General features: G+C 44.2%; 1 protein-coding gene across 1 annotated transcript in view; it reads left to right on the top strand.

The window, feature by feature from the left end:
- Nucleotides 1–14,729, top strand: part of myo1d (myosin 1D) — a 140,307-nt gene extending 125,578 nt beyond the window's left edge. The window contains exon 22 of the mRNA XM_061708988.1: nucleotides 12,832–14,729. Within this exon, the coding sequence (XP_061564972.1) occupies nucleotides 12,832–12,988 (157 nt within the window). The 3' untranslated portion in view covers nucleotides 12,989–14,729. The remainder of the gene's footprint in view (nucleotides 1–12,831) is intronic.
- The last annotated feature ends 1,668 nt before the right edge of the window (nucleotides 14,730–16,397 follow it).

Below are 16,397 nucleotides of genomic sequence, written 5' to 3' on the forward strand. Positions count from 1 at the left end.
CATACATCTCACATCCTTTTTGTTCCCCTTTAATCTCAAAGTAAGCTTTGCACAGAAAGTAGAGTAAGCTGTTACCAACTGATCTGAGAGATCTCATGTCTTTCATAAGTTTCTAAAATAACCCCAAACCCGGGAAAGAGGACACTGAGAGGCTTTTAGTGTCTTGGTAAATGTGTCTAGTGCCCTGAGTGAGGAGCATAAACCCTTTCTGTCAGAAATTGCTATGGACTTCAAATAATGTAATCTCACAAAACAAGAGTAATCAGAGTTTAATCAAGAGTTTAATCAGAGTAAAACACTGATTCAACTTTTAATATTTGAACATAATACATTATTATTATTATTATTATTATTATTATTATTATTATTATTATTATTATTTATTATTATTATATGTGGGACAGAGTTTGCAAAAATTGGTGTTTACTGAGTAGACGAGTTTGCATTCCTCCATTATGTCGTTTAATTCGGTCATCTCAGGTCACTAAATGAGTTAAAATTTCAAACCAATGAGGTGCAGTTCAATCTAATTTAATACCATGTCGTTCAGTTTGTTATAATCGTGTTCATATAATGATGTGGATATTTTATTTTATTTCAAGTCTGCCTAAGGCAACCAACAGACTCAGTTCCTCTCACCTTTCAGTCAGGCCTGCATGCAAGCGGCAGAAGAACAACTGCACGGTAACTTGATTCAGTTTAAAGGTATGAAAAGATCTTCTTTATCGATTCTTAGCTGTCGTGGTCCTCTGCTCAATGGATTACTGTCTTCATCAGTATTTTAAAGGCTTTGTCTGATTATTTGGATCATTTTGAATCTAAACCAGAGAACCAGATGTGCTTAAGAGATTCATATCTCCACACAAACAGACTCTCTTCAAGATGCTCCTGGGGCTTTCAGCGGACACTGATAGTCAAGGTCTCTGTACCCGGACTGCAGCAGTCCAGGTCCTGCTGACTGTCCTTTTTTTGTTTTCTTTAAAGAACTACTAGCTTTGAATATTAAAAAGTTTGAGAGTCTTTTATGCTCAAGCTTCATATGCTGCCATGGGAGTTTGCAGGATGATTTCCTGGCAGTGTTTTGCAGTCTAATTTGTCTTATGGGACATTTTTGGGCTTGTTTTTGACCACTTTGTCAGCAGCTGCCAGGCTTTCTCTCCTTCGTCTGAAGCCTGGGCCTGGAGCAGGCCGGCGTTCAGCTGCTTTGATGTTGGGAGGAGTGTCACCTCTGAACTCGTATTCCTCAGTCCCTGTTCTCTTGCTCTCTTTGTCTGTTCCCCCCTGCAGACAACTTAATCAATAGGATTCTTTTTTGCTGCTAGTGCAGTTTCACCCTGTTTTATGACCTACTTTGTAATCTGTATCGTTTTGACCACATATTCCTTTTATTCAGGTTCAACGGGAGAGATAAGAGCGAGAAGCGATCTGAGCGGGGAGAATAGTTGTGCTCAGGTCTGCTCCATTTTCACAGCGTGGTGAATATTGCAAGCATAGGTGCTGGTTGAAGGTTTTAGTACAGCATTTGATCAAATGTTTAATTTAGGTCCCAACCAATGCAGACTGGACATTATGGCTTCCTCTATTCACTCTAAAGAGCTGTGCTTTCTGTGTTACAGCTTTATTGTCTGTCTCTGCAACACTTAATAGGATGTTTTTGCAAGACTGACAGTAAAATTGCATGAAGTTAAAGTCAAAAGTTAAATAAGTTGTACTTTAGGGGAGTTGAGGCTTACAGCCAAAGATGAATGATCTGCAGGGTAGATTCTGTCTTTCTAACCCCGGTGTAATATCTCCAGTCTTGCTCTTGCTCTGTTCCATGAAAACTGCTCTCTCTCTCTGCATTTCTCTATTATTTATACACCGTATCTGCAGTTGCAGTTCTACCAAAAACTGCACGACTCAGGCAAAGTCATGCTAATTAAAGAGCCGTGCTCAGAAAGCCTCTCAGGCAGTATTCACACTTTGAACCAATCGGAGGAACGGGCGCTTTAAAACGACGGTAGATAAGTCGTTTCAGCTCCATCCATCCAGACTGCTAGAGCCACCTGATCTCACATTCATCGTTTTGTTCTAATGTTCCAGGACGAGAACTTATTCCACCCATGAGCGGTCCGGGATTATTTTTAGCTGGGTGTAGGTGTGGGTCTCGAGTATTTGTGCTGCCGCTTGCATCTTTTCATTTGTTCTCCAGCGCTAGCGGAGCACACGGGAGCACGTGAAAACGTGCGCTGCAGCCATGTGAGAGACAGAGGAAGAGAGATGATGTGTCAGTTCTGGTGCTGGCTCCATATCCATGTAGTTGAGTGGGCAGCAAAGACGGGAGGGAGACGTTTGGAGAGACATGAAAAGAACACCAAATCAAAACATTAAGCATCTCTTTTCTTGTTATTTTTAAATGTTCCCTTTGATCCTACACAACCTTTTTTCTTCGGTTACATGGGATGGCTTTAAAGCTTACGGTAAATCCGAGAAACAGGATACAGAAAGGATGGTATTGCCGCGTGTGTGTTTCTTATATATATGGTTGTACGTGAAACACTTCCTCGCTTTAACCTGCGATTTGTGTAATAAATAAATGTATATAAATGCATGTTACTAGCTATGTGGTGCAGTCAGATCAGTGGCGAAGCTTTCTGCTACCTGCTTCAGGTGAAGAATAGGATCAATGCAGAGTGATATGAAGATACACACAATTCTACTCTGATCTAGGTCTATGATGACTAAAAACCGTACAGGGATAAGTGACATGTTTTCAGAGCTGGACAACCCTAAACACGGACCCTGTTCAGACATTCCATCCCTGGAAATTGGATCAGAAGGTCTGGACACGTTCCAGGATGGATTCAGGTCCATGGAATCAGGGCGCCTCTGAAGGTGGTCTGGGACACTTGTGTCCACATTCCCTTCGTAGTCTGAACATGGAAGTGTCCTGGGAAGTATTCGGGGACTGACATCATCGGCTGGTTTGTTTGATTTTTGCGGGCGAGTCACCACAAGAAAGCGCTCATCTTGCTGGTCGGGATGCATCTTCCATTCTGTTTTATTTACACTCACTTGTGTTCAACATATCCTTTGTGTCAGGATGTGTTTGTGGTAGATCCTTTTGTCTTGTTTCATTCATTTCTTTAACTTCAGGTCCCTCCTGCTGCCTGTGGCAATTAAAGCTTTTGCATTTGGAGTTTGCAAACATAGATGATGTGCATGTTTATTAGTATTCAGTGCTAGAATATGAGATCTGATCACTCAGGACACATTTGGGTAGACATTACTGCACAGTTTAAACATGCATTTAGCGCTGGCCGCTTGGAATCAGGTTTCCTGATGCAGTTCGGTGCAAGATCTGAACGGGGGCCAAGATGATTTTGACTTGGCTGTAACTTCAGACTCCAAATAAATGGTCTTAAAAGACAACTCCCACCCCCTTAAATGTGAGTTTCAGCTGCTCCCATCAGGTCGGAGGTTCAGGGTACCTGCTTGCAAAACGAAACATTATAAAAATAGCTTTGTACCAGCAGCCATCAGTGCTATCAATAAGTGAGGGAACTGCAACATAACTTTGTATTTATGTTTTGTGTTGTTTCCTTTATCTTGTTTTTATGAAAAGGCACATTTTTTATCCCTTTGCTTGGTTTTAATATTTTAGTGTTTTTTTTTTTTGTTTGTTTTTTTTTCTACTGATGTTTTAACTTATTTTGATTCTTATCTTGGGGCCGTTCTTCTTGTTCTTTGTTCTTTTAGCCAAAGCACTGTTGTCACTTTATCTTATCCTGTGTTGTTGAGTGTATGGTTTTATATTGTATGAGGAGGCACTCACTGTGAACCAAATTTACCCAAGGGTACTATAATAAATCTATCTATCTATCTATCTATCAAACACAGAAAAGTGTCCACATAGTCCTCTGTATACTTCTCTCAATCAAGGTGCTTTTAAAATGCAGGCAGCTCTCTCTCCTATCTCTGCCCTCAAATACTGCAATATAATATCAAAGTGTTAAGTTTTTTGTGACTTGAAACGAACTGAATCCATTTTCAAATTTCAAATACTTAATTCAATTTCAGCTCAACCTTTGTTTTCCTGCATCAGCCACTGCATTTCTTCATTCATAAGTTAAAGAAACCCATCAGGGTTCCTCCTGCACTTGCTTCATGTGACATCCTTCTCTCTTCAAAATAAGCTGTTGGAAACTAAAACAGGGTCTAAAAACTTTCCAACTTGACTGTAGTGTCCCTTTTTTCAGTGTTTCACATGATTCACTTGGCAGAGAGAGTGCGTCGCTGGCGCTGTCATGTGCACAAAGAGCATGAATACAAGCCTGGTGGTCAGCTGGTGACGGAGGAGGCTCATCCTGCCGTGTCCACGCCTCAGATCTGACCTCGTGGTGCTTGAACTTAGAATATGCACACGCCATCAGCTGCATGGCTAGTGCACTGCTAGTGCATGTGCACGGGTGCTCTCTTTGCTTTATTCTGTGCTTTGATCACTCTGATGTCTTACAAATGGAAAAATTGATGCAAGGAGACAGTTTCCTTGTAAAATGTGGCATCACTTGAGCTTTTTCTGGGGAGGATTTCATCCTGGAAGCTTTGACGGACAGACGCTCCAGAGTCTCTGTGCATGGCCTCTCACACAGGGTACATGCACGTAAACGTCTTGTTGTTAGCATGGATAAATATTTGTTTCTTGCAAACTCCTGGCATAGAATTGGATCACATATTTTACTACAATGTCTCCGTCCCCCTGCATCACCTCACACCTCACACTTCTGTCTCCCTGATCAGCCTCACAGGTCTTTCCATTTTATTCCCAGCCTTTAGTTCCTGTCACTGATCTGTTTAACGCCGCCTCCGCGATGCACCCATGATGGATTACTACATTATTGTCTGTTAATTATGATTTGCAACGTGCCGAGTGTGAGAATGCTAATTTGATGCTAAGTCTCTGTTGGATTTCATGACTTGGGAGAGCAAATAAGGATGATGTTTAAAATGTTCTTAAGCTTCTGCTTGTCCGTTTGAAGACGCGTCAGTCACCACAGTTATAACTGAGCAGGCAGCTCACTTTGATCCAACTCTTGAGTCTGGAGGAGAAGTCAGCTTCGGTGAAGTCCACCCGCACCACTCATATATATTTCATCAGCAGACAGCTCAGGGGACGGCCAGGTAGGCTATTGGAGCCGTGACTCAGAAGAGGGCTGGATGCTTAAACAGACTGGAGGTGGTCTTTCCTCTTCAGTCTGAACATCGTCCCCTCATCCTCTCCTCCCCCACTCTCAACCTGCAACAGCTTTCCTCACTCTGGTACATTTCACTATCTTTCTTCATATTTTATATCTTAATTCCTCTTCTGATAGCCACTTTGCGTTATTCTCAATTTTTGAGATTTAGTCTTCTATCTTTTATATTTACTCTCATTCTCTTGCTCTCCTGGCCTCCCTCCGTCCAGGCTAAGAGGGAAGCTACCGTTGAGAGCCTGGGCTCACATGGCATGAAGGGCAAAGAGGCATGCAGGGAAGGGTGGGGGTTGAAGGGAGGAAAATAATTGATTTATTCTTTTTTTTTCCGTTGAGAGAGTCTGCCCTCGGGGCTCTGACTGACTCAGGGCCATTTCTTGACTGGAAAGGCCAGCCAGGGACCGTGTTTTTTTTCTCAGAGGATTGCTATTCCAGATTTACTATTCCAGGCGAATTAGCGTGTGTTTGCAAATGAGAAATAGCACAGGTGGGAATGTCTGGGTTTTGTGGGCGAAGTTCCAAAATGACAGTGCAAACACTGGCAGAGCTAATCTCTTATCTTATTTAGATAATAGCTAAAGCAGTGAGGAGGGGGGAAGATGTCCAACAAGCAGACACGTTTATATCAGGAGCCTGTCACTGGCCATCAGCTCTGGTGCAGCTTGTTCCTTGTTCCACCAGATGTTTTTCTTTTATTCTCATGTGTCGGCATCCAACAGCACACATGCACACATGCACATGTTAACTGTGGAAAAAACACCATTACAGGTTTGAACCTGATACGGGCAAGTTTTAACAAGCAACTTACGTAACACCAGGACACTTGTAGTCTACACTAATGTTTTGACATGTACTCTCATTTAGTCCTTTAGGAGTCAGAAAATGTAATAAATTCAAATTGAAATAGAAAAGGGATTTCATGTAGGCTGTGTTTGCTCCGTGTGACTTATCAGTCACATTCCGACACTTTTATATCCTCACTACAGGCCCGGAGATGGCGTTGACTCACCTCTCTGCCTGCAAAGTAAATAGTCATTTTTGATGCTGAAGCAGGATCCACAGCAGCCACAGAGCGATGCTAAATCTGCCTTGAAGTGTTCGGTTGTGCATTTTTAAAAATATATATTTATTTATAGGCCAGCTTTGGCCACAAGGGATAGGAGATGTGTCAAAGGCCCATTCAGTGAACTCGGCAGGGGCTTTGGGAGGAGGTTTCTTGTGCTTGTGTGTGCGGTGCAAGCGAGGCGAGCCCTGCTTGCCCTTTACGAGGAGCGCAGCGCAACCCCCCCCCCCTCCCCCCCCCCGGCATTTCAGCACTACAGTGCGATGGAGAAGCACGAGCGATGGCCAGCGGAAGAGACATATCACCAACTCTCACGCAAACGCCGCCATTGGCTGGCTGGCAGCCATGGCAGATGGGGGAGTTAGGTTCACGCTGGTTACCGTGGCAACCGACATCAGCGCTACCCTGAGCTTTTTCCACCCTGCATAAGCCGAGCCACAGAGCTGCACACACGCTGCAGAGGCGTGCGGCGTGGGCAGCAGGAGCCTGCTGCTCCTTGTTTATGACTTGTAGATGTTGTGCAACAAGTCGGCGTTCCAGGTGCACCGCTCATCCCCCGTATTCGGAGGAGAAGATCATAGAGCGGTGGGAGACCACTAAATGGTGTCACCAAGAAAAGTGTGTCAGGACAGGCGCTTGACTGAACACAAAGAGGTGCATGTTTGTTTCCTACGGTTTTAGCGTTTGAGCTCCCAGCACCGCTTCCACGACGAGCTCCAGCCTCTCCATCTCCGCCAGCCAGCGTTTATCTCTCACATTAACGTCACCTCACATTTCTGCCTCCCATATCAGCCTCACAGTTCTTGCCATTATAATCCCAGCCTTTGATTCCCTTCATTGATCCTGTTTAACAGCAAACGAGGCAAAGTAGCCGTTCACTCAGACAGAACGTGACCTGATCCGACAGCCTCTAAAAGCCTGGCTGCTGCAGTGCTCCGGTCCAGAGCAGCGTATGGATCATTCCTTCAGCAGCACTCCTGCTCCATTCCTTATGTTGTTTATCTTCATTTGCTCAGCTCCTGCACTCAAATCTTCACACACACACTTGCAGCCTCACTTAGGAGTCTTCAGATCAGGGGGGTTTAATCTGAACCCTGTACATGTTTCAAATCCAGCGGTAATCAGGCTGGGAAGTGTTCCTCATCTCTCCAGCTCCGGTGAATCGGGGGTTGGAGAAACTCAGCTTCTTGTGTTCAGTGTGTTCTTAGCCGTCAGCTTTGGCCATACGTTCTAAAGATGTTTTCAAAAGTGGTTCTGTAAATGTATGTAAATGTGTTGGGACCTAGCCTGAACCTAGTCGTAACCTGATCCGAGAACCTGTTTGAGGACGACCTGTTTTAGAAGCAGGTGGATCAGCTCTGGTGCTTCTGTGGTGCCGACCTTGTGCAGGACGCAGACCCGGTTCGGTCTCAGTGCCTCAACTTGAGCCTGTGTGTTTTGGCCAATTCAGCATCATCGTTTGGTCCATCTGCTGTTGTTCTTCATATTTGTTTGTATCGTACATGTTTACCAACAACACCAAGAACTTTGTGAGCATCCTGCAAGATCATATCATGTCAGTGGGATAAAAGGAAAGTGGGCAGCGGCGGTTTGATGAGCAGCTCTCTGTTTCTTTTCAAGCATCAGTAAAATCTCAGTAAAAGACTTTTGTGCTGTTATTGATCAAACTTATCCAGATATCACCAACCTGACAGCACGGGTTGCTTTGATACAGGCAGAGGTGTATAATCCAGGTGCCATAAAGTAAAAATCCAGTCCAGCAGTTGTTCCAACCAATCACTAAACCAGCTCCTCTGCAGGTAGATGGTCGTTAGTGAAAACCCTTGTTCTAAATGTACAGGCTGATCCAGAACCTTCTCATCTTAGCTCCCCAAGGCTGCACTTGTAAATAAGAAATTTGTTCTTAATTTGCTTGCCTGGTTAAATAAAGGTTTAAAAAAAAAAAAAACATGGCAGGGTTTTTACTTCATGGCACCTGGATTATACAACTCTGGACACTGGATGGTTGCGTCAATTTCTTTGTGCACATTTACTCATCCTAACTCTTATTTTGGTAAAAGTGCTCAACAATGCAACTGCAGCAACCATAAAATATACTCTGCTGTTGCTACAGCCCCGGTTTCATCGCTGAATATCGCGTTTATTAACCCGATCAGGCATGTCGTCCTTTTTACATTAGTCCACACAGGGTCCGTCTCCAAGGGTCCGCCTCTGACCCTGGATTCACACTGAAAGCGTCACGTGCGTCATAGGCGTCCGGCTGCCATTCCTTTTCTATGAAAGCGCGCTGTGAGAGGCGTCAGAGGCAGCGGAGGCGTCGGGAGCAGCGCGTTGGAGGCGTCCAGAGCATCAATTTGAAGTTGAAAAATCTCAACTTTTATGCAAATGAGCAGCAGCGACGCCGAGGCAGCGTCCAATCACAGACTGGGATTCCCGAAGCAAGAAGCCTCAATGCTGATTGTACTTTCATGTTCACACAATCCTACACTCATTCACAGGCACACATGAGCATAGCTGTGCACTAACAAACTTATTTTATCAGGAATTAATATATTTCATCCAGCAAACTGACATTTTTGCAGATTTGACTGCCGTTTTTACCTGAACTGCTCATGTGAAACACGTAACTGATGGTTGAGGAGCTGGATGGTCCGAACGATTTTATTTGCTACATCGATCCAATGCAAAATAAGTAAAAACCGTGCTTATTAATCACAAAACACAGTTTAAACAATATGACCAAATCCGTTACGACCCGGTGTGTCAGTGCTGCTCACCGCAGACAGACTGCAGCTTCACCAGGACCAACTGATAAGAACTAAGAATAACTGAGAAGCGTATCAATAAATATCAGTATCGTTATCAGTATTAGTATGGGGGGGTCCTAAGAATAAGCAGTCCTAGTTATTACCAGTTCTGCCACCATCTTGGTTATTTTGAACATGCTTAACATGTTTTATAAACTGACATTAAAGGGATTGTGACATGAAAAACACATTTTTCTTGATTTTTTGTGTTTTGTTGGGTGTCTTGACATCAATTACACCCAAAAAACAACGAACTTTTAACATTCAGTGTATTGTGTGCTTTCTGGGATTTTCCGCATAACTATGCAAAAACGGCGCATGTGGTTTGGTGGCGGGCCGTTACGTAACGGCCCGCTAAATCACCGCCCCCTCCACCCAGCTCCCTGCCTCCTCTCCTCTCCAGCGCACCATAAAGGCTGATTTATGGTTCCGCGTTACACCGACGCAGAACCTACGGCGTAGGGTTACGCGACGACGCACACCGTACGCTGAACCCTACGGCGTAGGCTCTGCGTCGATTTAACGCGGACCATAAATCAGGCTTAACATGGAGCTGTTTAGAGCCTCTTTTGTTCTAATCACCGGAGGAAAACTGCTAAGAAGACCCGCGGCCACTGACTGGACTTAAGATAAGGAGACACTGCTGCTTGCATGCCTTTTATTTTTATGATTGTTTGCTGTGGTTCGCCGTGCTGCTTTTCCGTGCATGCTTCGCCTGTCGCTCCCGGCTTAAATCTCCGACGCCGCTGTGAGCGTATGGCTGGAGGAGGAGGAGGTTTTGGAGGAGGAGCGAAGCAATGATTGACAGGAAAGGGGGAAAAGGAAGCGTTTTTCACGGCGCAAAAAAACACTGTAATAAAAAGCCAGGAATAGAGTACTAGAATGAAGTTTTTCTTGTTACACTCTTTTAGACACATTTGAGGGATGTTGGCCAAGACTTTTAATAGTGTTAAAAGCATGTTAAAAATGATGTCACAATACCTTTAACGCTTTTCCCCCTTTTTGTAAGTGGAGTTTTATTTTGAAAATCACTGGAAGTGGCTGTTTAGTCAGTCGCTCATTAGTATAAGAGCAAATATCAGTATTGTTATCAGTATTAGTATTGTGGGGGGGAAAATCCTAATAATAACCAACCCTAGTTATTACCAGTTCTGCCAAAATCTTGCAATAGGTTCGGTACGTTCCGTACCAGTGGAAACGGCTGTGAATGGAAGGGGTGCCAGAGCCGTGAAAATAGAGAATATTGATAATGGGTTAATGGGTATGGATGGCCAGGCGGCACTGCACTTTCATATTTCACCAACTGGCACTGAGAAAGGAGTGTTTGACACAGTTTTCCCCCTGGTTTCAACCAATGACTGACTCTCCAGCATGACAAAGACAAAATGAAACTCGAGATGACGGGGAGAAATCAAGATGATGCAAGACGACAAGAAATTGACAGTCAAAAAGGAACTGATACAGGTCCCTTCTGCTGACCGCCAACATGAATACCCAGATTATTTTCCACAAAAAGTCTGTTACATTTATGTGAAAGAGGTTGCTTTTTTTGTATGAAAGGGAAAGCAAACTTCACAAAACAGCATAAGCATTTGGGAAAGACCAAATGGGGAACAAATAACGTGATAAGAAGCAAAAACATATCTCATAGTGTTTTCCAACGGGCTAAGGACAGATCCACCGGTATTTCAGTCTAGGAGACACAAATGGGAGATCAAGTTGCTATAAAGACTAGTCAACAACTTCTTAGAAGTCACTGTTGATAAAAGAGAGAAAAAAAAGCCATTATAGGGAACTTAGGAGAGAGGCTGGTTGAATAAACAAACACCAGACACGTCAACAACGACATGCGATGAGATCGCATGTCAAGCATCTCACTTCTGCTGATGGTTGCTGTTGATCCGGGACCAACCTTGTTAAGGAACATCAAATTCACTCTTATATACGTGGAAATAACGCTAAAATATAACGAAGGCTTCCCAAAGTGTGATCCATGGTGAAATAGGAAACTGAAGATGTGCAGCTATATATAGATATATGTAGACTATTTGCACTTTGTTCCCTCCAGTTCTGCAGCGCAGCTTGAAGCCCCGCCCACTGCAGGCGTCGACAGACTATAGTGTGAATCTACCAAGCAGCGCGATGCAGGCATCGGGCGGTTTTTGACGCTTTCAGTGTGTTTCCACAGTGAGGGTCCGCTTTAACGCAGGTCAGATCTGATGTAAACAGAATGATGCAGGGTGGTGGGCCTGCGTGGGATTTATCACAAGGGTCTGCGAGCTCCTCATCATCACAGCCGAGGACCAAATAAATCTGTATTTTATGGGAACCTTAACGTGCGAGTCAGGTCATTAATAAACCGAAGAGCCTTAGAAAGAAGCCATCATGGACACAGCCAACCGTGGCGCTGACTACATGAATCACGCTGCAGGAATGTGAGCTAAGGAAGAGAAGAAGCCAAAAATGCTTCCGTCTTCAGAAAGTCTGAACATGAAGAGTTTATGGTTCCCCTTTTTAAGCCCTCCACGTTGGGGTTTAGATGTTTCATTGCTCTGAACTTCTCCAGAAGCAGGAGGTATCCGTCTCCCTGGGACTATGCCATTCGTTAGATCAACAAAAAAAAAATGTAACTGAGGAAAATAGAAACCGTTATTTAATCAAGTATTGTCTCCTGTGTTGGGGTCACTCTGGTGTCGGGGATCATTTCTGCAGCTCTACCAACATCTGAATCATTTAGATGTAATCCGAAATTTTATTTAGTTTGCAATTCAAGTTTACGGTGAAAGTCTCGACATTGTTATGTTATGTTTGATATGGAGGCAGCCTGCTTCAACAGTCAGCAGGGAATGGTTAAACTCCAGGTGGAACTGACGCGAGTGCACACGGGAAATGGTTGGGTTTGACCGCTACAACGCTGGATGTCTTCACCTCCCCTGATTCAAAATATGAGGGAATCAATGTTGAAATATGGTTAGGCAGAAACATTGAATCCATGTTGAAGCCTGGTCCGCGACAAACAGAATACTGATTACATGTTAGCATTAGAATTGGATGATTGGTTGATGGTTGATCCGCCATCAATCGTCGACCTTTACCAAAAATCAACCTTTTTTGACCATAATTCAACATTGATTTAACATCTTTTGCTATCTGGGTTTACATCTTAAATGCCTCAAGATGAAACATTTTATTATTTAGCACTAAGAATAAAATTAAAATGCAGCAATTGTTCATTCCGTCCACATTTGGTATTTTGAGCTATAGGTTAGCATATTTCATTGTGTCGGTCCTCGCTTGTTTGCAGTTTTCTTTTAAGTACAGCCACTTGCAGAGTATGTATAGTTTGTTGGTCGTTTGTTTTTCAATAGTTCTTTTCTCGTAGTGCTGCGTTAAAGGGTGGTATTGTGTGTGCGAGAGTGGGACCCAGTTTGCTGATATTAAAGCACAGTTTAACTGTGTGGATGGGGAAGATTTATGGTCCACACTGTTGTATGGAGGGGGGGGGGGGTAGCATGATCTATGGCTTTAACAGCCTCTTGTGTCTGTTTTGTATTCGCGCTTTGGTCACTAATGAATCAGATTTTGCTCCTTTTTGATATGACCAAGCAGAACATCTGCAGACATCTGTATACCAGCTTATTGATGCAAATCTGTCAAATAAGTGTATGAATTAGATTTGTCGACGGTGCCTGCTACGTTCTGGTTTCATCTCTGCGTTTGTCTCCCACAGTGAGAAGAGGAAGCTGCAGGTGAACATCGCGTCTCCCATCCAGTGCAGCATGAATGGCAGGAAGTGCACGGTCATCGTGGAGCCAAAGACCAACCAGTCGCAGCCAGACTTCACCAAGAGCCGGTCTGGGTACATCCTGGCTGTTCCTGGGAATTAAAAACTGACCAAAGCCAAAAGCAAAGCGGCTGATTTCAAACCAGACTCAGATGATGATGATGATGATGATGACGAGTATGATGATTCCCATCTTGTGTTGTTTTAGTTTTTTTTTTTCGCAGAGCTGTTGTTTGTCTGGGGGAAAGAAAAAAAAAAAGCTCTTCAGTTGGATTTGGGTTATTGAATCATCAGTTATCAAAATTATGCCAAAATTGACCTTTTTTTGTACATTTCAAGGCAAAAAAGAAAGAAAAGAAGTGGACATGGCTTCTATATGCAAAATATTAATAGATGAACATATTTAAAAAGATATGCACTAACTAGTTATTCACCAAAGTTCTTTTTTTTAATCTAAAGTAAATTTGCTTTGTGCAATATTTTGTTTGTTTTGGACAGATTTTGCGAGATGAGTGCAGATTATGTGGCAACTGTTCTCCAAATCACTGATGTTGTATAATAGGAGAAAATCCAAAGCTTTGCAGGGGTTTATAATCCGTGCAGGTCCATGTGCAGGAAACCCTCGGAAAGTTCACGCTTGGCCGAGGTGGAGGAAGACCATCTATTGTTGGACTTTTATTTGCTTTCCCAACGATTGACATGTCAGTGACATGAGCTAACGGCCTGCCTGCCTCCAGGGTCAAAGGAAGGAGGTGCAGCATTCACTTTTAGTTTATTAAACGCTGCTTGCAGCTGTGTGAGGGAACGAGGCGACTGTGACTCGTTTCTCTCAGCGGATGCTGAGGGGGGTGTGCTGAGCGCGTCCCGGACCAAACCACCCACCACATGCAACGCCGCCAAATCTGTTCATTTCAAAACGCTCTCCATAGATTGTAGTTTTCTAATTATTCTGCTCCTACGTCAAGCGTCAGAATATACTGTGACCAGCATTTTCTATGTATCGCATCTACCAGTGTACTCGGAGTGGTGCCGGACTGGATGGCAGGCAGCAAGTGCTAACATGATGACAAAGCACTCGTTTCCCCACCACCTTTGGTGGAGATCCTCCTAACATGTATGGATTCTGCTTAGCAACAGTGTTGCTGGTCAGTGCTGTATCCTCCCTGTGAACCGCAGCCTCTGAGCCCGGCTCATATGCTGTCTCTCTGTTCACTGGACAGGAGGACGACTTGTCCTAGGTCTTAGTTCTGCAAAGCAGGCTTCCACTTCACAAACCCCTGTTATCACAGAGACTGTGTGTGTGTGCGTATGTGTGTGTGTGTGTGTTCCTAAATCAGCTCCTTTAGCTCTCCTTTCTTGGCCCAGAGATACTTGTGGAGACAGTGAGGAAGAGAAGACAAATGGAGGTGTGAGCTCTGCACATTTGATGCTCTGGAGACTCTGACGTTTTTCAAGGTGTGAAAACGCAAGTAACACTAATCCCATCTCGGCCTCTGTAAGCAGAGCGCTCGAGTCGTATCTGTGCTGTTCTCACACCGACAGCTGCGGTCGGTGTTTTCGGGTGTTTTTGTTCGTCCCTTACCACCCGACAATATGTCCTCTCCTAACGTTGAGATCTATGGCAGCTCAGAAGATTGGAATGAAATATTTTATGTTTTCTTTATTTATATCAGAAGCTGACTGGTTTCGTAGAGTGCAAAAAAAGAGTATGCAGTAAGAAAAAAAAAAAAGAGGCATCCGCACTCTGCTGAAAAATTTAATTTAGCAGCTCAGATCCAGTTTCAGTTGCTGCTCCCCTCCCGGCCGTGGACCACAGATTGGCCAGATGAAGCACAGATCATCTGGAGCTGAACCTGGTTCTCTAAAAGCAAGCGATGTCGTTGGCAGTCCAACATGCTACCTGACCTGGAACCGGATTCTCTGTGTGTCTGGTTGCTGGACTGTCTGTTTTCTTTGCATTTTTCCCTTTTCTTTCTTTTTTTTTGCTAATAAGGTAGCAAAGAATCTCTTCAGGTATGATCTCAAGCTAGCTGGGCCAGTGAGTGGCGTCACTAGTGAGAAAGTTCTCCCCAAAGCTTTACAGACATGCTCCTGAGGCTTCAATGCTAACCCTATGCCACATTGATTTACACAATTATTTCACCCACACATCATCACTTGCTTTAAAACATGGAAGCAGCACCCACTAGTATGTGCTTCCCATCCTTTTTTATGCATTGTAGCTCACACTTTGGTTCTTTAAGTAATCAAAAATGGTGAAATTTGAGCACATTCACGTCCAAGAAAGCAAACTCCCCTCTGCTGATGAGGGTCACGGTTTGGTGAAAGGTTTTCTTTGCAGCTGTTTCATAGGTCCAGAGGGACCATGTGACTGAAAGTCATGTCTGAGCAGCTGCAGGTGGAGGGAATTTCAAGTGAGGTTTTGTTTTATTCAGCCCAGAAATTGGTGAAAAATAAATAAATGAAATAATCTTGGAGGACCAACGCTGCAGCTCGGTTGTGCTGCATTTTGTGGGAGGACGAGGTGAAGGACTCTGGATGGGGGTTGAGGACAGCTCAAGCTTATTAACTGTGGCTCCTTGGAGAGTCTGTCACCAGCTTGACCAGTAAAAGTCTGCCAGCTGCCAGTCGGCGTAGCCGCGTAGTGGTCCAGTCTAGAGGGTATTTTCTAAACACGGTTATTATTCAGTTCCACTTTCTCTGTTCCACTTTGATGCCTCCCAGAAGATGACCTTGTCCGGTTTCTTGATGAGACACTTCTGCAGAGAAGGGAGGTGTTGGTGGCGTTAATAGACGGCCTTGAGGGGAGCTGAGGCGTGCGACTGAGGAGTGTGTGACTGCAGCGGTGCAGCTTTGCATGTCCTCCGGTGGGGAATCTCCCACAGGGCTCCTCCTCTCCTCTCTGCTTGGCTACTCGCTGCTCATCCTTAGACTGGACTGTGTCTCTTCTCATTTCAGCGCTTTGCTTTCTCATGGCGAGAAGGCGGTTGGTGAGCAAAGCCTGGCCTGGCCTGGCCTGCTCTCCTCCTCAGCGTCTCCCGTCTCCCCGCCCGCCCGTCTCCCTTGTTTTCCTCCTCCTCCTGTCAAAGCGCTGGCTTCCTCACCTCGCAGGGCCCACTCTGCCATCCCGCTTGCCATGAAGTGCCTTAAAAGGGACCGAACACCAGCAATAAAACTTGTACAGTAAAAAAAATATGAAGGAATATCATGAAGCAACAAAGACTTAGAAAGTTCAATATTACGCTAATAGTTTGTGATTTTTCATTTTGTAATAAAACTCATTCGCTTCATCTACACTTGAATACTTTCTCAGCAGGTTTGTCCCATCTGAGGGAGAAGATCTTCAAAAACACATTACAACTGTGTCGTTTTTAGAAATGTCAAAGTTTTTTTATTAATCTTAATGCAACAGAAGTATGAGGGGACTATTGAGCTGTTTTTCACGTTGAGCACAGACTACAGTCTGTGTTGGTTTGCTCACGTTCATGTCGGATGGCGTCGCCCACGACAAC

Source organism: Cololabis saira, chromosome 19 (genome assembly GCF_033807715.1).
Source record: "Cololabis saira isolate AMF1-May2022 chromosome 19, fColSai1.1, whole genome shotgun sequence".
Taxonomy (NCBI): domain Eukaryota; kingdom Metazoa; phylum Chordata; class Actinopteri; order Beloniformes; family Belonidae; genus Cololabis; species Cololabis saira.